Source organism: Uranotaenia lowii, chromosome 2, assembly GCF_029784155.1.
Source record: "Uranotaenia lowii strain MFRU-FL chromosome 2, ASM2978415v1, whole genome shotgun sequence".
NCBI lineage: Eukaryota > Metazoa > Arthropoda > Insecta > Diptera > Culicidae > Uranotaenia > Uranotaenia lowii.
In genome coordinates, this window is record NC_073692.1 from 46355886 (window position 1) to 46381191 (window position 25306).

Below are 25306 nucleotides of genomic sequence, written 5' to 3' on the forward strand. Positions count from 1 at the left end.
TGGACTATCACGTTCAAACTCCTAAGCAGCAGCCGTACCTTGGCCGCATCGTCCAGCTTCTCTCCATCTTGAAGGAAGAAGTCCTCGTACTTTTGATAACCACGGTCAAACGTAAGGTCATTTTCCGGATCGTAGCAGAACTCTCAAATATTGAACTACAGAGACTCGATGACCAACTCGGGGTTGTTAGTTGGTGGGCTGCCTGAGTGGTGAACCTTTCCATGACCGTCATTCTGGTTCATGATCATTTTGAAAATGTCTTGCATTTAATTGGAACTTCCTTCGAATGGATGGGACATCTTGTTCGGAATATGCAAGGCTTCGTAGATTCTTCAAATAACCCGTCGCCAATTGATAACAATTCAAATGGGTCTTAACTATTTGACTATCGAACAAAGAATGATTTTATTTTCCTAATTTTACATGACGTAAATTTTCATGATACTGCGATCAGGCTGCTAAGAGCAAGTTCACTGATGTTGGGAAAAAGTGGTAGAAATTTTGACACTTTTAGCACATTTTGAAAATTTTGCCATGCAAAAACATTTTCAAGATCGGTGGCCTTCAAGTTTCTTAACAACACATGTTGTAGTTTCACATGCTGTGATGCAAAAATAGCAATATTTCTATCACATACGGCTGAAATAGAAACAGTGCTGTAAAAAAATACAACTAAAATTTTCAAAATGTCAAAATTTCTACCACTTTTTCCCAACACCAGTGAACTTGCTCTAACAAAGTTCTTTTGAGAAAAAACTTAAAACTTTGACAGTTTCATGTGCTTGAAAATATCTGCTACCTTTCCCCTTCCTTTTGCCGTATAAAACTCCTGTCCCGGAAGCTGCTTGTAGTCGGCTTTGACGTAGGTTTCGTCGTCCATTACCACGCAGTCAAACTTCGTCAGCATCGTCGTGTACAGCCTCCGGGATCGCGCTTTGGCCGTCCTAATTTGTTTATCATCGCGATTTGGAGTCACTACCTTCTTGTATCTAAGTCGATAGTCTGGCTCGTTTTTTGGCTCGATGCACGGTTGTGAACGATACACCCAGCTTATTTGCGGCATCTCGGAGAGAGAGGTTAGGGTTTCGCTTGAAACTACCTGCAAGTCTCTTTGTCGTCTCAGCGGCTTCCGGTTTTCGATTTCCCCCCGATCCAGACTTCCTGGCTGTCGAACGTTCCCCAAACACTTTAATTACATTTATAACGGTTGATTTGGCAACTTTTAGCGATTTTGCCAGCTTTGCGTGCGAGTAGCTCGCATGTTCGCGATGCGCGAGCAAAATTTTGATACGCTGCTCTTCTTCCTTGGACGGCATTTTGACGACTGAAGAGTGAATTCCAAAATCAAAATGGGAGCAACATTCTACACACACACCTTCAAAATGAGGGGTGTTCAGGTTTTTTTAATGCAAAATTGAAAGAAATACGTCAAGTTGATATTGACCAAATTTTGACCGTATCACCCTTTACAGTCAGTGACAAAAGTTAGTAACCATGAACAATACGATTTCTTATTTGTGTCCCAGTAAAATCTGGCGATGAAACACAAAACGGGTTAAACACATTTTTTAACTCAATTTTTTTCAGAAAAATAATTTCATGGTAGTTTAAAAAGACTTAAAAAAGATCAACCAGTATAAATCATTTCATAAAACATCCATTTTATAATACAAATTAGCAAAATTACGGTGAAAATTGTTCATGGACACTAACTTTTATCACTGTCAGCAAAAATGTTTGTTTCGATTGGCCCATTTCCCTTCAGTACCACAGTTGTTCAATTAACCCATTCCTTCGACGCTACTCTTAAGCCTTGGTCCCAAAAATAAGAAGAAAAAAAAGCTCCAAAACTTTATCTTGATGGGCTTACTTCCGCTATTACTACCACCAGAGTAAACGCGAGCCTCAACTGGATGCTGGTTGTCTTTACTTGCTTTCTCGCTCTCTTTATTAGTATATATCCGTATCGTATCCTTGTTCCATTTTCTTTTGCCGGAAGTCGAAAGAAAGGACTGGAAAATAGGTGTGCCCCAGAGAAAATTTCCTGTCCCTTTGGGCTGCTGTTCCATGCTTCGATAAGCTTTCGGTTGCTTTTCTTTAAATCGGAAGTCAGCTTCCTATGGAGCTCGTCTACGCGTAGTAACAGAGCCATAAGTAATATCTCGGATGCTGCTGCTGCTGTTGTGGGTGGGATGAAAAGCATCCCAAAAAAAACGAGCCCACTCATCGATTTTTCCTTTTTTTTCTTGACTCTCTGTAACGAGATTCTTGCGGGGAAGAGAGGGTGGAAACTGCCTTTCCCAACATGACATTCAACGATGTGCTAACATGTTTTCGTTTTCTCCATTTTCTCTTTCTTTTTTTTTTCTCGGATCCTATGGAAAACGCCATTCCTCGACAACAACAAAACAGAGAGGATGTCAGCAGACTGTTCGAGTACTGGTGTGAGATTGCTCCCGGACATCCAGCTTCTGCCAATGGCAGCAGCCCATCTTCCCCACCAGGAGGAGGAGGAGGAGGGGGAGGAGTTGGAGAAAACAGGACCAGTGCCAGCCCAGATTGTGGAGGATACATTGTGCACAGCTTCCCGGAATCGTTCAAGGAAGCCAAGGTGATTGCCGATATTCCATCGTTTGCGTTCCCGTGCAATTTTGAAAGGTGAGTTATTATGGCGATATAGTTAGCGTTAGTGGGTTTTTATCAATATGGGTTGGTGTTCTGGATTTCGGCAACACTTTTTGGTAACCATCTTCGCTGACACCGTTGGATTCGTGCCAAAAAATCTGCCCCGGTGGTCTAGATTTGGGTCCCGGAATGCACTTAATTTTACTGTCAGGCCCTTTTTCTTACCATCCCAAAACTAATCATTGCGACAGGTCCTGGTTTTTTCAAACATAAGTTTTAATGACCGAAAACTAAGTTCGAAAAGTCAAAGAAGGAAATTTGATCTTAACCAATGTATCTTAAAACGATAAAGAATAATATTGAATCACGAAGGGAAAAATCGGATTCATCTTATTCCTTATTTGGGATTCAGAATAAAAATTCTGATTTCAAGTTCAGATTCAAAAAGCATACTTAGAATTTAGATTCTGATTCTAGTATTGAGATTTTGAATTCAGAATTTAGATTCAGAATTCAGATTCAGAATTCAGATTCAGAATTCAGATTCAGATTCAGAATTCAGATTCAGAATTCAGATTCAGAATTCAGATTCAGAATTCAGATTCAGAATTCAGATTCAGAATTCAGATTCAGAATTCAGATTCAGATTCAGAATTCAGATTCAGAATTCAGATTCAGAATTCAGATTCAGAATTCAGATTCAGAATTCAGATTCAGAATTCAGAATTCAGATTCAGAATTCAGATTCAGAATTCAGATTCAGAATTCAGATTCAGAATTCAGATTCAGAATTCAGATTCAGAATTCAGATTCAGAATTCAGATTCAGAATTCAGATTCAGAATTCAGATTCAGATTCAGAATTCAGATTCAGAATTCAGATTCAGAATTCAGATTCAGAATTCAGATTCAGAATTTAATTCATTTAATTCATTTAATTTAAAAAAAAAACGTCAACTGAAATTCCGGGCAATATCCGAGTTGAATTGGCTAAACTACGGAAAAATTCAATAAAAATCAAGCAAAAAAACATTGAATTTTTTGTTCATCATTCTGAATCGTATTTTAAGGCTTTCACAAAACCGGTCATGATGATTTTGATAAACCTTGCTTAAAAAAATTTTTTTTGGGCGCAAAAAATCGAAAATCACATTTATTTAATTTAAATTTTTCATTACATTTAGCAAATGAAGGGAATAAGTATGAGAAATATCCAGGATATTTTAAAAGAAATCCGGGAAACCGGTCTAGATCGGACTCTCTCTAAAATTCGAGTCATATATCCGAGAAAGTCCTGCCTGGAAATCAGGCAAGCTTAAGTTAACAACCCTACTTCAATAAACTAGTCACTTAAGCGTGTTTCTCATCGCATGTTTGATTACGCTGTAAAAACTAACTTAACACTTAACACTTATGATTTTCTATTTATCTTCTTTAATTTGGAAGAACTTTATTCTAAGAATAAAACATTTATCGATTTGACCGTCAATAATTACCTAAAAGATGTTGAATGGGGTTGATCTCAATTGAAATAATTCAAATAATTCGGAGGTTTTTTTGATTCTGTCCTTTAAAAAGTTTTTCCAATAAATTCTCCTTTGAAAAAAATTGACCCCCTGCTTGCAACGTTATAAAAAAACGTCACATAATAAATTAAACAAGGGCGTTCAAAGTTCACATTCAGCTGAGTAAAGTTTACTTCAGGAAACTCAAATCAAAAGTTCTTCCAAGATAAAAAAAGGACAAATGTGTTGGTGTGTTAGAAAATCGTGCACAATTTCATCAGGCTTTTCACGTATGTCGTCATATTTTAGAAACGCTTCAATTTTAAATTCTGGAAAAATAGGCAGGATAGTACTCTTTATAGCCAACAAAAAGCTGTTAATTTTTTTCATGTCCAATCACAAGAAACGTAATAATAACCAAAAGAAAGTATCCCATTTGCTAAATGAACTAAGCTTTAGATTAAGGTTGCCAGATTTTTTCAGCACGTATCCGGGCCGGAGAAATCCGGGAAATTTTATAGTGAAACCCGGCAAAATCCGGGCATTTGATTTCAAAATTGACGATGAAAAATCCGGGCAATATCCGTTCAAATTTTGTCAAAACCCACAAATAACTCAACAAAAAAAATTGAAAAAAATCATCAAAATTCATTTACAAGCGCATTCAACGCTTCCAATAAACCATTCATGATTATTTTTATAAAACTTGCTTAAAAAATTTCGTTTTGGAGGCATATAAAAATTTTACAACACACTTTGTTTTTTTTTCTTTTATTTGCCAAATAAAGTTAAAAAAAATCCGGGCATTTTACAATAAAATATGGGCAGACGGGCCGGACCGGACTGTTCTTAAATTTTATATTAAATATCTGAGCAAACCCGGATAAAACCGGACAATCTGGCAACCTTACTTTAGATCCTACTAAGGCAGGCATGTCAAACTGGGGGTTCGCGGGCCGCATGCGGCCCGTGGCCTTGGTCAATGCGGCCCGCGTAGCCCGGTCTTAAATTATCACAAAATTCCCTAGTACACAGAAGTACGCTGGCTTTCCTGCCATAAAATATTAAAAAGATTTTTTTTTGCTACGAGAGGAAATAATATTGTTTTTTAGAAATGAAAGATTTTTAATGCGGCCCGCACACTTAAACGAGTTTGACATGCCTGTACTAAGGGCGATTCACGAAAGAAAGTGTTCACGGCGTATTCAATTTTTTTTATTTACTATACCTACTATCTAGAATTGTGGAAATTATATTGAATTGTTTGTTAAATTTTGATTTAAGCAATACACAGTATGGTCTTTAAAGAGATATTGTAAAAAAAAAATTACAATTTTTCTCTCAGGTCTTCAAAAAATTGTGAGATAAAAGGCTTCTGAAGGACGATGAAACTTTACCCAATTTGACACGAGTTGGCATGCAATTTTTTTTTAACTTTATTTAAATTTAGGCTACACCTACAATGCATTTATTCAAAAAATATGTTTAAGTGTGAGTGGAATACAAAAATTGTATTTACGGCTTGAAGCGCTCTGCATTTTTTACATTGATTACTACAATACATGAGGCAACTTACTGGAGAAATTTATTGAACATTTTATTTCTGGCTCATTTCCCCCCCTACAGGGCTAGAAGCGACCACGCGGTAAAAAAGAAGGGCAAAATAGTTACTTTGAAGTGAAATTAGGATAAAATTAGTGACCAGGTCAAGACGAAAACTAACTAAAAATGACTTTAAAAACTGAAATAAAACGCTTCAACGCTATGTCCGAAAAGAACTTCGAGTTTATCCATTTTCTTTTTAAATAAAAACCCACAAATTTTGAAACTTCACTAAATAGTGTATACACCTAAATCCGATTTTTTTCAATTTCACTAAAACAGTTGTAATTTAAAATCATATTGAAAAAAGTTAACAATTCGAAATTAAATAACAGAAATCAAAAATTTTAATCAAAATTGTTATCTTTATGTGAGAAATCTATAAATTCAAATAAAAAACCAGCACATGTTCAACGAAAAGTTTCAAGAAAATACTTGAGATTGAGTTAAGATTAACATTTGCAGAAATTTTATTTCATGAAAGAGTCATGCAATTAAAAATGAGAAGGTCCTCATGAAAAAGTGGCAAAATAATGGTAGAAGATTGAAAATAGATAAAAGACAAAATGTTGACAGAAGATTGACAATGACTCAAAGAAGCTTAGCCAAAACTTGACTTAAGATTCAAGATAATAACACAAAGAAGGCTAAAAAATTTTCAAAAAATCTTCAAGGTAGAATAAAATTTTTCAAATTTAAAATTAACTCAAAGAGAATTTACCTTCAAAAATTAAACATTTCCAAAGATATTTACTGCAGACTTTATTGCATGATTCACATATCACTATCTAGTTTACTAGAAATAATAAGGTTCAAAAAGGAAGAAATTTTTAAAAAATTATTCACAAATGATTTAACATGACACTTTCTTAAAAAATATCAGATCCAAGAAACACCTCTGAAATTTCTTGTAACATTGTGGCAAATATATCAGTCAACCTCTCAAAAGGTACAGAAATTACTGAAAGTAATCGAAAACTTCAAATAGGTTTTGAAATCTTAAATTGATATCTTTGTATATCTACCAATTTTTCAAATGATTAAAAAATGTCTAGAAATAAAGGAACTTAGAATGGAAATCTATATATATAAAAAGCAATTTCTGTGGGTTTGTTTGTTTGTTTGTTTGTTTGTTTGTTTGTTTGTTTGTTTGTTTGTTTGTTTGTTTGTTTGTTTGTTTGTCCTCTATAGACTCAGCCGTCTGAAGAGCTAGAGAGCTGAAATTTGGCATGGACGCTCATTAGGACCAGAAATGATGAAAAATGTTTTCAGATTTTCGGATGACCCCTTCTGAAGGGGTCGTCCATACAAGACAATTATTGTTTTCGCGATATTGACGTCATTTTTTGTCGGATTGTGATGAAAATTAGCACATGAGTGTTTGGAGGGACGAACAATCGATTCCAGGCATCAAATTTAGGATCAGGGGTCGGCCAAGGGGCCGTCCATACAACACACATACTGTTTATGCCATATTAAAGTCATTATGCATAGGACTGAGTTGAAAATTGGTACACGGGCATACCGATTTCAGGTATCAAATTTTGTGTAAGGGGCCGGCTTAAAGGGTCGTCCATACTACATAAATACTGTTTTAGTTATATTGACGTCATTATACATCGGAATGAGATGGGAATTGGCACATGGAAGTTTTCAGGAATGAATAATCGATTTCAAGTATCAAATTTTGTATAAAAGGTCAGCAAAAGGAGGCGCCCATATTATCAGTTCAGTGTTTATGCGATATTGGTCTTATTAAACATGGGGTTTAGGGGATGGGAAATTGATGACCGGTTTCAAATTTTGGATCAGGGGTCGGCCAAAGGGGTCGCCTATATTAACTTTTCTCTGTTTTAGCGATATTGTCGTTATTATGTATCAGATGGAAATGAAATTTTGTGCGTGGGAGTTTCAAGGGGCGAGAAATTGATTTCATACATTAAATTTGAGGTTGAGGTTGGAAAAGGGTCGTCCATATTGATTGTTCATTGTTTTCGCGATTTTGTTGTTATTATGCATCGGGTTGAGTTATGCACATGGGGGTTTTTAGAGACAAGCAATTTATTTCGGGTATGAAATTTAGAGTCACAGGTCGGCGAAAAGGGGTCGTCAATATTAGCTTTTCTCTGTTTTGTTTAATATTTACGTTGTAATGCATTTCAATGATATGAAAATTTACCCACAGGGATTTAAATAGATTAGCAATCGATTTTAGGTGTCAAATTTTGTGTAAAGAGTCGACATAGAATCGATTTGAAAACTTATGCACAGGGATGTAGTGATGAAATCAATATAATTTTATGTGGTGAATTCTGGATTATTGCACAACGAAAAGGGAAAAATTTAGCGAAACGAAGTTCGTACGGGTTCAGCTAGTATCTGATATTTTCGATTCAATTGAGTCACTTTTCACAAGTTAACCTTCCATTTAATACAAACAAGAGCATTAATAGCATGGAAGTTTCCTGCCATGTGATAAAGTGCGCTAAGTTATTATCTTTTAACAAATTCAGCTTTAAAAGTCATGAAACTTCAAATCTTGGTTAAACATGTTGTAAGAGTGTCTCTTTAGGAAATAATATAGGTAATAAATTTATTAATTATACTTTTTTTTCTTAACACGCCAAACAATGCCAAAACGTTGGTAAAGTGTCCCAAATAAACAAATAAAATACATATTTTTTAAGGCGAAAAACGATTTTTGTTTAAATTCAAATTTTCATCCAAATAATGTTGAAGTGTAATATATCAAAGCGAAACAAAATAATAATCTTCATTTACTGAATCTGAGCCATTCTCCCAATTTAGGTCGTGTGAATTCCCACAGGACTCGAAAGGAAAGAAAGGAGAAAAAAATTAAACAAAAAATAGTCTAAGGAAATTATTTAAAAAAAAATAGTGACTTTAGTGACCAAATTTCGAAAAAAGTAACTTGTGAGTGACCAGCCTGAAAAAAGTGGCTAAGTTACTAAAAAGTGACCAACTTCTAGCCCTGCTCCTACGTAAACCATTTCTATCAGAATTCCTATCCGAAATCCATAAACCGTATTAAGCTTTTACACCATCTCATAACCGCCTTGTTAAATACATTTCGTCATATTTGAACCTTCCCTTATTGCATTTGCTCAATTTTTGGTCTTATTACTTTACGACTCATACAATTTATCGGCTGAACCAAGAAAAAAGAAATTTTTAATGAAAAATTTTGAAATTCGCCTGAATGTCTCAAACTGCGACCTATTGGAAGGCACTGGTCTTAAATTGAAATGCACCTTGAGAAACATGGTACAGAAGCCACCATCATAGAAAACTCGAATAAATTTAGTCAAAAATGACACTTAAGGTCACAATTAAAGCTGTGCAGAATTTCGCAACACATGTTTTTTTTAAAGAAATTCACTTTCGCCCAAAAGACAAAGCTTAAGTACTCTAAATTCGCATAGAAGAGATGAGGGCATAATGGTCACCTTAAAGAAAACGCTTATTTAACCATAGAGAACAACTATAATATGTGAATTACATCATTGTATCGTGTTCAGACACTCAAATAGTCTATTGCCTGATTGGAGGAAACTTGAAAAAGTAGATAAACATTGCATTTTAATTTTTTTTTTTTTACCGAAAGCTGAAAACCAATCACTGTAGGGGCATAATGAGAACCGCCCCTGGGGCAGTATAAGCTCCATTAATCGGGGCACGATGAGCGTTTTCTGCCGGGGAATCTAGCAGCGAATTCGACTCGATGAAGTCTACTGAATAATAGAGCTACAGCTTGACTTGTTTCATCTGACGATTTGGCCTATTGATAAGGTGTCGGAGAGGTAATCAGTAGACTCGAGTTCGATTCCTGGTCAAGGTAATTTTTTTGCATGTATCATTCATGATCGATGCATTTTGCACTAAACGGTGAGGCATAATTTCATCAAACAAAGCAATAACAAAATAATCTAGGTCTGTTTGTAGATTTCAAAGAATTAACACATGCTCATACATTATGTTTCTGATGTTATGTTTGACGGATGATGCTACTAGCCGAACTAGCCATATAATGTAACAATAAAAAAAAATCAATCATGAATGGTATGTGAAAAAAATCCCCTTGAACAGGAATCGAACTCGAGTCTACTGGTTACCTCTCCGACACCTTACCAATAGGCCAAATCGACAAACGAAACAAGTCAAGCTGTAGCTCTATTCTTCAGTTGACTTCATCGAGTTGAATTCGCTGCTAGAATATACGGCAGGAAACGCTCATCTTGCCCTGATTAATAGTGCTCTGTTCGCCTCAGGTCAACAAATTTAAGTAAAAACGCGTTTTAAAATGGATGAAAGTGAAAAATCAAAAATTTTATGATGGTGAAAATTGAGAAACAATGTGTAAATCATGTTGCATTGTGTACATTTCAGATCAAGATGATTTAAAGGTCATAAAAGCTTATTTGGTGGTGCTCAAAAATTTTATATATTCTTCGCTTGAGAACCTAGCTGGTTATTATTTAATATTTCTGTAAAGATGAAAAGGATATTTCTTTTTTGGTGAAAAATTAATACTTTAGGTAGTATGAAACAAATCCTCATTAAAATTTGTTTAAGAAAATACGTACTTTTGTATGAAAAAGAAGTGCTTATTATGCTCTGGGTGCTCGTTATGCCCTTATCTCCCCTACATCTCTTTAAATGCACACTTTTTTTACGAAACGAATTTGTTCCAAGAAACGCTTAGGGGGCGCGATGAGCTCTAAAATATCAAGACATGCGGGCTAGGGGCGAACAAGTTTGAAAAACACTGACCTGCATGGTCCAACCAAACCAAACGTGGTTATCCGCTGCACAAAAATGAATTTTATTGAGAGTTTGTGGACGTTTTTGAACAAAAAAAGTTAACAAAACCGATATTTAGAATTAAAAAGAGCTATTTATCAGCTCTGGGGTCTTGCCGATTTTTATTCGTGCCAGTCACAGTCTAATCAGTAAAGTAAAGTATGCTTGTAAGCCTTTTCGGAAAACTTATGTGTATAAAAATAATTAATTCGAAAATTATTAAGTTTATTTTCTTGCTTGGAATATAACAATTTCTAGAGCTTTGTTAACTATGTTTAAATTGCATGGTCTTTTGGTTTAAATTTTCTCTAACTTTCATGAAGAAAGACAGGAGATATTTTAATTATAAAACTCGAAAGCTAGGCAACAAACGGACAGCAGATAAAATCCAGTCACAGAAGAATTCCGCGCAACAAAGCCCATTCGGTGTAATGAGGTGCAAAATCTAACAACCGTCATCATTATACGAATGGAGAGGAGGAAAAAAAGTCGACAGAAAAATGCGCGGAATGCATTTGCAGAGCAGACATACAATCAGTTGCATCAATCTTCCTGAAAGTGTAATCATTAGATAGGTATTATTTGTTGATGTCAACCACAAACACAGCACAGCTGGACAACCCTAGACCGTCACCACTATCCATATTTGTATCTTGTATCTTACAACTAGAAAATATACAATGAACACTGATTATATTAAAGACACTCTGACCACCTGAAAAAAATAATTAAAATAAAAATTAAGACGACTAACTTTGGTTTGGATTCAATTCCCTAAAGAAACCTTACAACCATTGTTTATTTCTTTTTGATATTGGAAAAAAAAATAACGAGATACCTAGTTATAGAACACATATGAAAACTTATTTTCTCGTAACAATCTTCAAAGCGCACACAAGCCTAGCTCAGATTGACTAGGCTCGATTTGATTTAGCAAACAAGCGCTCATTAAGGTGCTAGGTTTCAAAAGAACCAAAACTGTTTTTCTAAACAAAATTTGTCGAAAACATTAGTAGGTGTATTTTGTGGGTTTTCAATTTCTGAAAGAAGGCTAATTTTCTAAAATTTATATAAGCCTTTATGAACAACTCGGATCATGCATGAGCTAGTCGCAATTTCGAGGAAGCGATAATTGCAATTCACGTCAAAACCGATAAAGTACCGATGATGCTAGTTTCAATTCAGCCAGATAGCTGATTGTAACTCAAGCTCAATCCCTACTTACTTTGTGGGTTTGAGATAAAGTTGTAAGGATTAACACTCCAATCAAAGCTAATATTGATTTTTATTGATCCATAAATAATAACAAATTGCAATGGAATTGGTTCTGAAGATATCACTGAATCAACATTATGTTAGAATTTTATTTTGCTTGTTCTACAGTGCTTGACGAAGTTTTTTTTTACTGCACCTGGAATTTTCAATGCAATACAATGATGACAAAACTAGTCTAAAGAAATTTTCTTTAATTTCAATTCAAATTTCATAACCTTTGCAGATTAAACATTCGAATTAAAATTCTGAATTTTAATATAAAGGAATGTTGAACTCAGGTATGACAATAGTTCAACGCGTTTAAAAGTTCTATCGCTTATGAAGAAGTTTGACACACATTTTCTGATTTCCTATCACACAGTTCACAGAATGTTCTCCGGTTTTGTTACACTAACTCTCAATGAATGAAAAGAGTATCTCTCTATTCAAGTGTAAGAAAGCAAACCCACTGCTGATTCCAGCAACAATCCCAGTATAAAGGAGGGGGACATACCAATAAAAATTGAATTAAATTATTAGTGGGTATTATCGCGCGGTTTTGTTGAGATTAACAACGGCCTGGCCTGGTTAGCTTCTTTTCTTTTGGCTGGAGCACTTGGCTTGACTCACTGTACTCTTTTATTAGACCGGCTTCAATTTAAACATTCCTTAAATAAAAGATGTTGCCGGGATGTCGACCTTCTCAATGGTTCGTTACAGCTCAAGTCGAAACCTAGATCCGTGGAAAATTTCATAGAAGTGATAAATCCTTAAAAACCGTTTGCTAAATTTCAAATTCATTCCGCTCTAGAGGTGTGTTTGCGAAGTTTGTGTAAGTGCACTTGACTCAGGCAGGGATGATTCCTAGAAGCGAAAAAGTGCCGGCTTCACGACGAGGAAACGGGCAATGCGGCCGCGATATTCTGGGGGATAATGGATCCAGCTAAAGTACTCCGCCGCCAGTCTACAACTTCTCTCGCCACTCTGCTCTGCTCTTCTCCGATCTACTAGCTAGGAAGATACGGTTCGCGTGCATTGTAGGTCATATAAGGAAATCCGTCCGTATAATGCCCGATAAGTTGGACGGAACACGCTTCAAATCCAATGCAACGAACAAACGAAGAAACAAACGGCTTCTGCGAGAGACAACTGACGACGCTAACGAATGCAATTTTGTTTCACTATTTTTGTGCCGTTGTTGGGGTATAATCGAATCAGCCACACAAATGTACGATGTATAGGTAGGAAAGGCCAGCCGCTCGACGATGTTTGACGAGAATGAATCAAGACGAGGAAGTGTCCGTTTAACGAGCGCGGACAATGAAAGTTTGAGCTTCAGGTCCAATTTGGAAAATAGTGTAATTCGGATAAGATGATGATGTGAAAATGTTGTCATGCGGATAACGTCTCGATAGAATACTTAGAGGTTCAAAACTTTACAACATTAAAATTCGCTTTGGTTGAATTAAAATTAGCTGCACGCCATGGAATGTGTGGAGTGTAAACAAATCAAAATCATATTTTTTAAATACGTTTTTGAGATAATGTCACATTGAATGTACTATTTGCTTCTTAGTGAATCGCACAACTTGATAGTTCTTTTTAGTTTGGACCAAGCATGGGGTAAAGGGCGAACACGAAATTTTTGCGACACCGAAAATGTCATGCCAATTTTCTTATATGTTTAGAATCAAATCAGGGTAGTTTTACACTTTTTTTCTTCAAAAATTAAAAAAAATATATTAACGACCTTTGAGTGTCAAATTGAACGCATTTTCGCTTGATGCCCTCCATCAATGTGTGATCATCCGGTATCAGTTTCTCAGTTTTTTTCCATTTTCATAACATGTCCTTCTCGTCTTTGACTGTCTTCTTGCTCTTCCGATGTTCCGTCTTCATTATTGTTCAGTACTGCTTCACCGGGCGCAGCTCCGGACAGTTTGGCGGGTTCATGTCCTTTGGAACAATGTTTCGGCAGTGTGGATTGTATTTTGGGCTTAGGTAAAATTCCAAACTTTCGGATTCGTAGAATGAAGAAGAACACAAACTTTACTTAAACAGTTCTCTATATTAATCTTTACACGTCTTAAATCGATAGTATAAAACACGCGCGGAATCTTAATTTCAACTGACTCGCCACGCTGTGCGAGGCTGTATTTATACGCGTATCGAACCTTCTGGAATGTTCCAGGAACACGCAAGCTTATAATTAAATGGATGGTTCTGGAACCTTCTAACATTGTGAATTATGTGGAACCAAACAGAACTTCCAGAACATTCGAAAGCACGTAAGGGTTACATATACTAGAACTTCTAGAATATTCTAGAAGAAGATAAATCTTCAAGCTTATGACAATTGGCTTGAACATACTCCCGCCCGGAAGTACACGAACTTGAACGTTGCTCATTATTAACATTAGGAACTTTGTTAGGTTTTAACACAGACTTCAAGTTTGCCGTATCAAGGCTGGAACGTATAAAAGCTTCAATTTGTTTGAGTAGGCCGTGGTAGTTGATATCATTCTGCGCATCACAATTTTCAATATTCAATTTATTCTGTTGCTCGATGAAAGCGGTGTTTGCTTGAACAACTGGACCAATTGAGGGACATCGGTATGTGGTAGAATAATTACCAACTGGGGCTACAGCTTCCGTTTGTTTTAAAGGCTGCCTGGTTGAAGGTGGAAACCTTAACACAGCGTTCGATTTGGTAGGTTTTGTCTGTTTTTCGGCGTGCAATAATGTGTGGTGACGTCTTTGGCATTTAACGCAGGTTTTTTTCGAATAACAGTTTTTGCTCCGATGTCCTCGTCGCAGGCAGTTGAAGCACATTTGAAGATTCCTTGCTTTGGAGAGTCGACTTTGGATCGGCAGAATCTTGAATTCCGCACAGGTAAAGTTGAGATGTCCCCGAGCAGACTTTGATGCCCAAATTGATAGAAAACTGTGAGCAAAATGTGGTCTTAACAGCTAAATGTGAGCATAACTTGCTGTTGAAATTTCTGTGACAGCAAAATTAAGTGTAATTAAGGTATCAAAAATTTTGATTTGACAGCAAACTAAGACCAGATTTAGGTATTAACAGCAAACTTCAAGCAAAATTTGGTGTAGAATTTAATATGATAGCAAAACTTGGTATAATTGAGGTGTTTATTGTTTTATAAAATAGAGCCCTGAGACCAAAATTGTCCGTTTTTTCGCTATACAGTAAATAAAATAAAATTTAAGAAGTTTCCGAGTTTTTGGTATACGTTTAACTTTTTCTTCAAAAATCGTTCAGCAAAGGTTTAGGTTAGTTATAAATATTTTGAAACCTCAATAATTGTAATTATTTTTTAAGGTTACACAATTTTTATTGAAAAGAAATTTACGATAAAAATAGGAAAAAGTGAAAAATATCAAGAAAAAAAAAATTTTTATTTCAATTTTATTTCTTGATGTTTTTCCAACTGTTAAAAATGATTTTTAAGGAAAAATAAAAAAATCATTAAATGAAGGGATAAGCAACATTTTGGATAAAAATGCAATATGTACTGTACCCAAATTCTAGACTAAATCATTTGATCAATTTTGAAACGAGTGGTTTAAGATAAAAATTCATGCCGAAACTAAACAAAATGAACACAATTATTGTTTTATATGTCAGGCATGTTCAGTTTGATGAAATTTGCAAACCTGTTCTAAGAAAAACATTCTGAAAGACTTCAAAACGGTTTTTAATGATCATTTTTAAGAAACAATATTTGTTACTCACTCAATTTTCGATTTAGTCGGACCAATTTGACGTATGAGTGATTTAAAAAAAACTGTTTTCCAGCCCTGAATGAAAATGAGAAAAAAAAAATCTAATAAATCTTTTTCAATATTAAACTTTAATCCACACTAGCGACAATTTTGCGAATTTTATAACTGCAACTAAATTTTTTTTAGCTCAGAAGGAGCGATTTCTATAGGAGACCAGCGATTTGTTGGTCTAAATAACTAATGCAGTGTTTTTAAAGGCGAAAATGCAGTTACAATATTTGTTGTTATGGGTCAAATTTTCAAATTTATGGAGTATTTTTTGCTATGATTAAAAATAAGATCAGTTTAAATATTGTCCTTTGCTATGAAATAAGTTTTTCGTGCACACATTAAATCTACTGGAACATTGATTTGGTACATTTTCTTTTATTCATATTATTTTTTAATGGATTTTATACAACGATAGTAAAATTTGTTACATTTTTTAATATAGTTTTCGAAATATTTTAATTTATGTAACTGCTTTATGATGCAGTGGGTATATGCTAAAAGTTACTGTTCCATACTTGTTTTGTTTTGATACCGTGAAAACAATCAAGGTGTGTATATATATAGGAGGTGTTACCGAATATCGAATTCCCGATTCAGCCATTTTGGCTATGTAGGCTATGCAACTATACCGAACTCATGAAGTTTGTTTACCAACAAACCACAAAAAAGTTTAGCAAAAAATAAACAAACTCATTGAGAGCCACGCTCAATCCTCGCCTACTTACTGCGAAAGTCGGAGAACCTAGTGTATCAAAAAACCTTGAAAACAATAACGTTCACTTTTTTGTTTACCAGTGATTTGAAAGTTTCCTCTTCCTACTTCCTAGTGAATCAGTTTATTTGGTTATTCTGGTCCTGATCCTGGTGGATTCACAAGCTATTAAAAACCAAATACGAGGGCCACCCGTTAATGGTAAGTTGTAATCGTTAGCATTGTTATTTCCACCATTTTAAGGTTTTTATTCATCTTTATAGATCGCCGTGATGTGTGAACCATACCGCCTGCATGATGATAACGACAAGCGATGTTTCTGTGGTTTGTTCCGGCGGATTGGACTGGAATGCGAACAGTTTGGTCCGTTTTTTTAACCAAACAAAGGATAACGTATTAGAACCTTTGTGGTCGTTTGATGACGTTGCCAAGCTTCATTACCCCGCGTGGTGGAACTTTTCTCCCTGGAAGATTGCAGAGATAACTTTACTCCCGACGCCTTGTTCCATCAAATCAGATCCTGTGTAGTGGATGCAGCAAGATACATACATTTTCATTGCAACACAGACACGTCGGAAGAAGTCTTTACTTTTTTTTGGAGAGGAAAAGTTTATCGTGCAGGACAGCCCGAAACACCGAAAAAGATGCGAACCTTCACTGATATGACTGCAAATCTTATGAAAGTTGCGAATAATGTTGGCGTTGAATATCATCAAAGGGTGAGTTTGTTTCATTCATTTAAAAAGCTAAATCTGTACTATATTTTTAAAATACGCGAATGGATTTTTTTTCTAATGTAAATGTTTAGAAAAATAGCTCGAAAAACATTATTTTACCGACACTTCAAACTGCGTAATAGCTTTTTGGAGTATCGATAACCTGATTAAATTCGATATGACGCATTGAAGTTCTAAATTTTGATCTTTCTATGAAGTGAATCATATACTTAATTAAATCGCCTTTGAATAGTTTAATTTTGGCATCTTTAGATTTATAAATTACGAAAAACAGAATTCTTGACAGCTATTCAAAGTTAGCTGTTTTCAGAAATTTTAATCAATCTGCATTTTCTGAGACTATTCTAACACCTAAATTCGGCTTTGCACCGGATTTTGAGTATGTTAACACAGTATTTAGGCGATAAAACTATATGCAGACAGTTGGCGGTGAAATGCCTTACAAAAATTTTATAAATATTTTACTGAAAGTAAATCCAAAACATTTGTGCTAATGTTTGTATGTTTTTTCGTTTCTTTTCGTTCGTCTTCGTGTACGAAATGGCTTTGAGATATTACCACCCACTGCGCCCGTCTGCCAAGCAAGAATTTGTGTTGACTTTTCAAAATTCAGAAACTACTTCGCTGTTTTATTTATCATATTTTTATTATGCACATAGTTTCTCAAAAATTGCAGATTGATAAAAAGTTCGAAAAACAGCTATTTTTGAATAGACGTCAAAAATTCTCTGTTTCGTGACTTATATATCTAAAGATGTCAAAATATTACAAATTACGTCTTTTTACCATTCCCATGGACTATTGAAAATTATAGATAAAATAATTATAGATATATAGATATAATTATAGATATATAAATTACCTACTTTTGAATTTCATTTCTTTTGTAATACATGTTATGACATTTAAGAGAAGTTTTTAATCCATTCGATGCTTTTCAAAGAAAAAAAAATTAGTTCGTTTACTTATAGTGCGAATTTTAAACGCCTTTGGGTAGGCAAGGAATTTTAATAAACTTGGTTTTCCAATTCAAACGCAAAGCAGTAATATAAATTCAGGCGTTTAGTTTAGTAGAATTGGGCACTCAAGGAAAAAATTGATAAAAATCGACAATTATGGTAATGAAGTAAAACTTGGAAAAAGGAACGAAAGTAACTCACCGAAGCAAATTTTTACTGCAAAATTATAGCAAACTTTGCTATCACGCCTTGATAGTTTAATTTACTGTCATTTTGCTTGATATAAAGCTAAAATGAAAGCAAAACATTCGTACTTGGTTAGCAACGTGATGCCAATTTGGCAAAAATTGAGACCTTAATAACACCTCATTTTTTCGAAAGATTTGAAACCATATTGATGTCAAATTTTGCTATCATTGAAAAATATGTGATGCCTTATATTGGCATTATTATGCTTTCCAAGCTCTCGAAAAACGAGGTGTAGTTGGGGTCTCAATTTTAGCAAAATAAGGTATCACTTTGCTAACCAAGTATGAAAATTTTTGCTCTCATTTTTGCTGTGTACCACCTTATGTCAAGCATAATGAGAGCAAATTTGGCTCTCAGGGCGTGATAGCAAAATTTGCTATAATTTTGCCATAAAAGTCTGCTCGGGTCGCTTACCGCAGAAATCACACAATGTAGGAGGTTTGCTGGTTATTACTGCTGACGTAAATTTCGTTTTGGTGGAATTATTTCCGTATTGACTCGGCTGTTGCTGGTTAGCTTTCGGTGAGGAACTATTGCAGCGTTCGAGGATAAAACAACGTTCTTTAAGAAATTTAATGGTTTCGGAGTAGCTTGGCATGCTTCCATTCTTGACGGTGCTTTCCCAGTGGAAACGGGTTTCTTTATCTAATGCTGACGTCAACAAGTGGATCACCATCAGCTCAGACACACCTGTGAATTCTTGATCCAAAAACTTGAGGCCCTCTACATGCCTAGTGCACTCGTCAACTAACGCTCTTAACTCTGTATGGTTTTCCTTAGAAGTTTTCTTAAGATTGAACAAGCCGGCGATGTGGGTGTCAATGAGGTGACGCTTGTTCTCGAACCTCTCCTCTAATATTTTCCAGGCGTGTTTGTAATTTCCCTCATTGATGGTCTTGGTATCAATGAGACCAGCTGCATGCCCTACCAAGGCTTTTTCGAGGTGGTAAAGTTTGATGGCTGGAGAGTCAGGCGATTTATCTACCAGATCCTTGAATATGGCTTTGAATTTTGGCCAACTTTCGTAGCTTCCATCGAAAGTTGGAATTGGCATTTGCAGGGGCTGGTGGACAATCATAGGCGAAGACGTAGTAGAAGTAGTGGAGCTTGAAGATATTCTGCACGATTGCTCCTCGAGTGCAATCATAACCTCTAAATAAAGGTCTTCAAATTTCGCAAAGTGGTCATCATGTGGACTACGTTCTCCAGAGGGAACCATATCCAAAATTTGTCTATGGAGTGAGCGGTATTCAGTACGAGCTTTTTCTAACATCACCTGGAAGGCCCTGACTTGACCTTGGGATAACAATTGTATTTCGCAATCTTGGAGGTGCATGGAATTGAATATGCGCTTAACTATGCTCTGTTCCATGTTTTTCTGATGAATAAGAATGTTTATCCTGTCCTCAAATGCCCCGGCTTCGGCCAACTTATGAGGCTTTTTCTTAGATCCCATATCCTTTGGAGTTGAACTGGTGCTTACCATTCTGATTCAAGATTGGACTAAGCTCACGGTTTTTTTTACGTAATACAGCACGGAATCCACTGATTTTAGAAAAGAAGAATCTGGAACAGTTCAGCTTGGAGAAACACTACACTTCCAAACAAACTTTTGAAATGTCTCAGTGACGGTTTGTACACTTTTACACTATCTACACATCGGATTGTTCTCACTTCATGGGTAGTTTGGAATCGACGCTTAATCACTTAATCCGGTTCGAAGGACCAATTGTTTCGGCAGTGTGGACTGTATTTTGGGCTTAGGTAAAATTCCAAACTTTCGGATTCGTAGAATGAAGAAGAACACAAACTTTACTTAAACAGTTCTCTATATTAATCTTTACACGTCTTAAATCGATAGTATAAAACACGCGCGGAATCTTAATTTCAACTGACTCGCCACGCTGTGCGAGGCTGTATTTATACGCGTATCGAACCTTCTGGAATGTTCCAGGAACACGCAAGCTTATAATTAAATGGATGGTTCTGGAACCTTCTAACATTGTGAATTATGTGGAACCAAACAGAACTTCCAGAACATTCGAAAGCACGTAAGGGTTACATATACTAGAACTTCTAGAATATTCTAGAAGAAGATAAATCTTCAAGCTTATGACAATTGGCTTGAACAAACAAAATGGACAGAATTGGCCTCATACCACTCCAGGACACTTTTAGAATAGTGACATGATGCCAAAATCTGGCCAAAATAGCGAAGCTTCGTCGTGCTGCTGCAAGAACAACAAAAGGCGCTTCTCGAGGCACTCAATTTCGCCATTTACTGTACCCTTTGTCACGAAAGGCTCACTCCTCAGTCCGCAAGAGCAGATGACCTGGCAAACGAGATATTTTGAGGCGAACTTCGACATTTTTTTCTTCTTAAATTTGTCGTCCACATTGAACTTGTTCTTGTCGGTGAAAAACTCCAACCCCGGAATTTGCTTAAAATCGGCTTTTATAAACGTTTTGTCGTCCATCATACAGAAGCCATATTTTGTCAGCATCTGCTCGCTTTAATCATCCGCTTCACCTTTCTCTCCGTCGTTTTGTTCTCCGGTCCCGGTTTTCTTCCAGCTCCTTTGCCGTGGTCAAACATCAATCGCTCCTGAAACCGCTTCAACACACTGGAGACAGTTGAATGGTGAATTTTCAACATTTTTCCCAACTGCCGGTGCGACATGTCAGGAAATTCCAGGTGTAAACAATACACATCAATAAGAAAGTGTACAAAATTTGGTTGATTTTTACCCAAAGCTAAAATAGTTATGCATTGTTGAATATGTCGCAATAGTTTCGTGCACGCCCTTTACTATTTTAATTTTAATCGGGAATCGACAAGCTTGATATTGTTTTTCAATTTACATGGTTTTGCGTCTCACGACATAACCTGATGAACAATACTTTACAATTCACTCGGTCCATGGCAACCGTTCTCCAACTTCTCGGGCATTCCACATTCGCCAGATCACGCTACACTTGGTCTAACCAGCTCGCTCGTTGCGCCCCTTTTCATAAATTATAAACATATAATTTCCATCAAGAAAATGCATTTCAATTTAAGAAGCAAACTAATATTTTTCACAAAGTATTTGATTTCTCTCCACCTTCCATTTTAATTTCTGTCTAAGACCCACTTTTTAAGTAAATCGCGTATAAAAGTTTATATAAATAACTTACAAAATAAAATATATATCAATAAATAGATTCAGAATTTGAAGCATGACTTTTTGATATTATAAATTTATTTCTCGATAAAACAGTATATGTGAGTGATTGAAGTCGTTACGTCACATGGCGCCTCTTCTTAAATGTTTTGTCCTGATAATTTCACATTTCAGATTCACACGTTCTAAATAAACAATGTAACGAAATTAGCTATAATTAAATGTGAGGTTTTGAAAAATTACTTTCAAAACAGTGTTTTAAATGGCAAAAAACCGATCAAAAAATTGAAAATTTGAGTTGAATAGATCGATCTTCCATAGATCGATCCATTTTGAATATTCGAGTAAAAACCAATTTTGGTAGCGAAACGCTTCAAACTGTAATTTATTATAAACATTTTGTTAGTTGGATTTCAAAGCGTTCAATCTCACTCCAACTTACATTAATAGTGTTTCCTCGCAACTAATTCAACGATTATTCTGCTAATTCTTCCGGAAAGGATTGGATATCTTGAAATTGAGGTTATGATTAATATAACGTGACATAGTGGCAATAAAATCTAACCTTTCTAAGAGAAACTCAGGCTTATTCAGATTAATTATAATTGCAGCCTGCACGCCTTGAATGAATCTAATATAGCAAAGAAGGGAAAATATTGTAATGCTTTGTTTAACTTCAAATAAAGATCTTAATAATCACTTTCACCAATCACTTATTAAACCACGTCGATCGTCAGCAACGTTCATGAGATTAAGCTGAGAAAAAGGGAGACCCTCATATAAACCTGGGGGAGGAAGACTGAAATTCGCTGTATCGTTTTCTGTATCGTTTTTTTACTGTTCGGCAAAAAGCCAGCAATTGTTGAAAAGATTTATAATCGTTCAAATTTTACTTTAGATGATCAGTTTTGTGTAGCGAGTCATGTAGCTCAGTTGTTTAGGTGCTACATTTAAGTCTTCTGAGTTGATTGCTGCAGATTCAAAAGTAAACATCGAAATCGAATACACCAGCTAGATTATCCAATACCAGTCTGTCAACTCTGTCGTAATTATAAACTTTGAACTATATAAAAATGTTGTTCGGTTCATGGGAACCACCCAAAATCTTAATCTGTTATTTAAGCTATTTTTAAGAGCAACCGTTGATGAAACAATTTTATTTATCAGCTTCAAAAACTTCAACGAAATTTAAGCGATTTAATATGCCTGAACATGCAAGCATTTGTCAGAGTGAAACAAAACCTTATTAAATAATTGTTTAACGCAAAACAAGTGCTTTTCAGCATCAAAAGTTTTATTGAAAATTTTTAAAAAAGAAAGTAAAATTTTGAACCTTCGCACTGGTCGGTAGATTGATGAGAAAAATTTGACGTTTGAAAGTTTTTTTTTTTTTTGATTCAGTCTTCCTCCCCCAAATTAACGAGCCTATAGTAAACAAAGAGACGAAATGTCACGATTGGAATTTTGGGTTTTCCGTCAGTGTCATTCCAATCGACCAAAACCAAGCAGTCTTAAAGGCAGACCTACAGCAGGGTTGCAAGCACATTATTAGGAAAGGGATCAGATTGCGCCTCTTTGTTTACTATAGTTTCTTTCTGTCAGTTGTCAGAATTAGGTATAGTCGCGTAATCTCGGGTGCGCCCTTTGCAGGAGCGCTGCACCCAGTTCTCAACAAGCCAAAATCGACCAATCCTAGTCCTAACCATTCTACTTTGAATATCATAATTCGCTGACATATCAAATATTAATTAAGAGAATATAAAATGTATAAAACTGATAAAATATGCATCGGGGAGCGATCAACTTTATTGGATAAAATTTTCGATGGAGAATAAGAGCTTCGTTTGCACTTGCCGGTAGTTGCTCTGATGTGCCTTACAAAATAACATAAAATCGTAACTCAGATTTTTAATTCATTATCAGCCATTATAGAACAATTAGTTATGAATTTGAAAAATAAATATTATGAAATTTATTTGTGTGTGATCGTTTTGAATTTAAATATAACAACGCCATTGACCATAATATAAAAATCGTAATTTGAATTTTGTTTTCAAACTCAACTGAGTTTCGAAATCCACACTAATAATATCGTCAATAACGTTTCCAGATCATTTAAATTAAAAGTTATAATCCAGTTTCAAATTTGAAAAAAAAGTTGATTATTGCTATTGAAATTGATTGAGACTCTAAATTAAAGAATATAACCAACTACATCCATATGAGAACAGCTATTTTGGTATATATGTTTGAATCACTGTTTCGAAAGATTTTGGCGTCATGAGTTCGAATATTCCGTCAGATTGTGTCTATCACCTCTCGATTTGGTGTTATGGCTCGCATTATTATTGAAAACCGTTATTTTCAATGTATTTGTTTGTTCTACAGATTTTTCAAAAATGAATATTCACAATTTTTTCAACACTTCCAAATTAGTCAAAATAGGCTCTTGATTTTTTTTCACAAATGTGATTTTCGTTACCTTCTGCCCTCCCAAGCAAAATTGTTCCATGTAAAAAAACGTGCAAACGAGTAAAACACGATTGAAATTTCACCTTTACTTCCTGTCCTTTTTAGTAGGGACTAGAGATGTACCGAATATTCGGCGCCGAATATCGCCGAAAAACCGTCAAGCCGAATATTCGGCTCACCGAATAGTTGAGCTAAGTATTCGGCCGAATAGGCCGAATATCTACTACAGACTTGTAAATTTTTCAAATTTTTTTTTATAATTTAAAAAATATCCAAAAGTAATGTTGTAAAAGCTACACAATCATTAAAAACTTATGGTTTCAGCAAAACATCTAAGGTGTATCCGCGTATATTTCACTGTAGATCGTTCAGGAGAATGCTGAAGGGTATCGCTGTATACTATGATTGTAGTTTATTCCAGATTTTCTGGATATATTCAGGCTTGCTCATAAATCCAGTAAATAATCCAGATTAGTCAAATCTCTTTTCATATTTTTTTAATTATTTCTACTGAATCAAAGCAATCGAAAGATTCCCTTTAATTCAACCCCGGTACCGTGGTTGAATTAAAGGATTGCTTTGATTCAGTAGAATTATTCAACCAAGTAGGCTCACAACTCTAAACTCTGTAAATACAAGAAAATTTGATAATGTAGACTGTTTCAGAAATTATAAGAACACTTCAAAAATAATAAATAAAAATATTGTTTTATTAAATTTTATTTATTTTATTTGGCACACTGTATCATTCTTTGTGTCCTACCCAACTCTAATCTTATTTGATGAAAATCTTTAATCATAAGCCAGACTTCGCATTTTTCCTCGAACATGCCTCATAAGCTTCTGCACAGTTGCATTATCCACCATTGACACTTTTGGCCAATCTTTTTTTAAATTTTCCGATGTCATCAGCTGGTGTTATGTATTTTCGTAGTTTTGCTTTGGTCAAAGCCCAAAAAGTGTCGATTGGCCTCGGGCAATTTGGCGGATTCATGTTTTTTGGCACAAAACAGACGTTTTGGCTTTTGCACCACCCTATTGTGCCTTTGGCGTAATGAAATGATGCTAGATCGGTCCAAAATACGACGGGTCCATCATGCTGCTCGATCATCGGCAATAAACACTTCTGGAGGCATTCTTTGATATAGTTCTGGGTGTTCATGGTTTCCGATGTGACGTACGGGCTAGATTGCCGCACTCCCATTAGCCTGCCACGCCATCACCTTCAAATTTTTCGGTGAATATGGCCTTCGCTGTTTAGGGGATATTCTTGTTCTTGCGTAGAGTGAAGAATTGTGGTGTGGGAGAGTTTTATAGTCCACTTATTTATTACAATTTTTGCAAAGTATTGAATCATACAGTTTCCGGGCTCTTGGTTTGACAGAAGCGGCTTGATTCGGATACATTTGAGG

General features: G+C 35.4%; 1 protein-coding gene across 7 annotated transcripts in view; it reads left to right on the top strand.

Annotated features, from left to right (window-relative positions):
* LOC129743967 (DENN domain-containing protein 1A) overlaps nucleotides 1–25306 on the top strand; it is a 70451-nt gene that overhangs the window by 9234 nt on the left and 35911 nt on the right. For all 7 annotated transcript variants that reach the window (XR_008736759.1, XR_008736760.1, XR_008736761.1 and 4 more), the window contains exon 2: nucleotides 2413–2658. Coding sequence is in view for 4 of the 7 variants with exons in the window: in XM_055736229.1 (XP_055592204.1) it covers nucleotides 2413–2658 (246 nt within the window). In the remaining 3 variants the exon portion in view is untranslated. The remainder of the gene's footprint in view (nucleotides 1–2412; nucleotides 2659–25306) is intronic.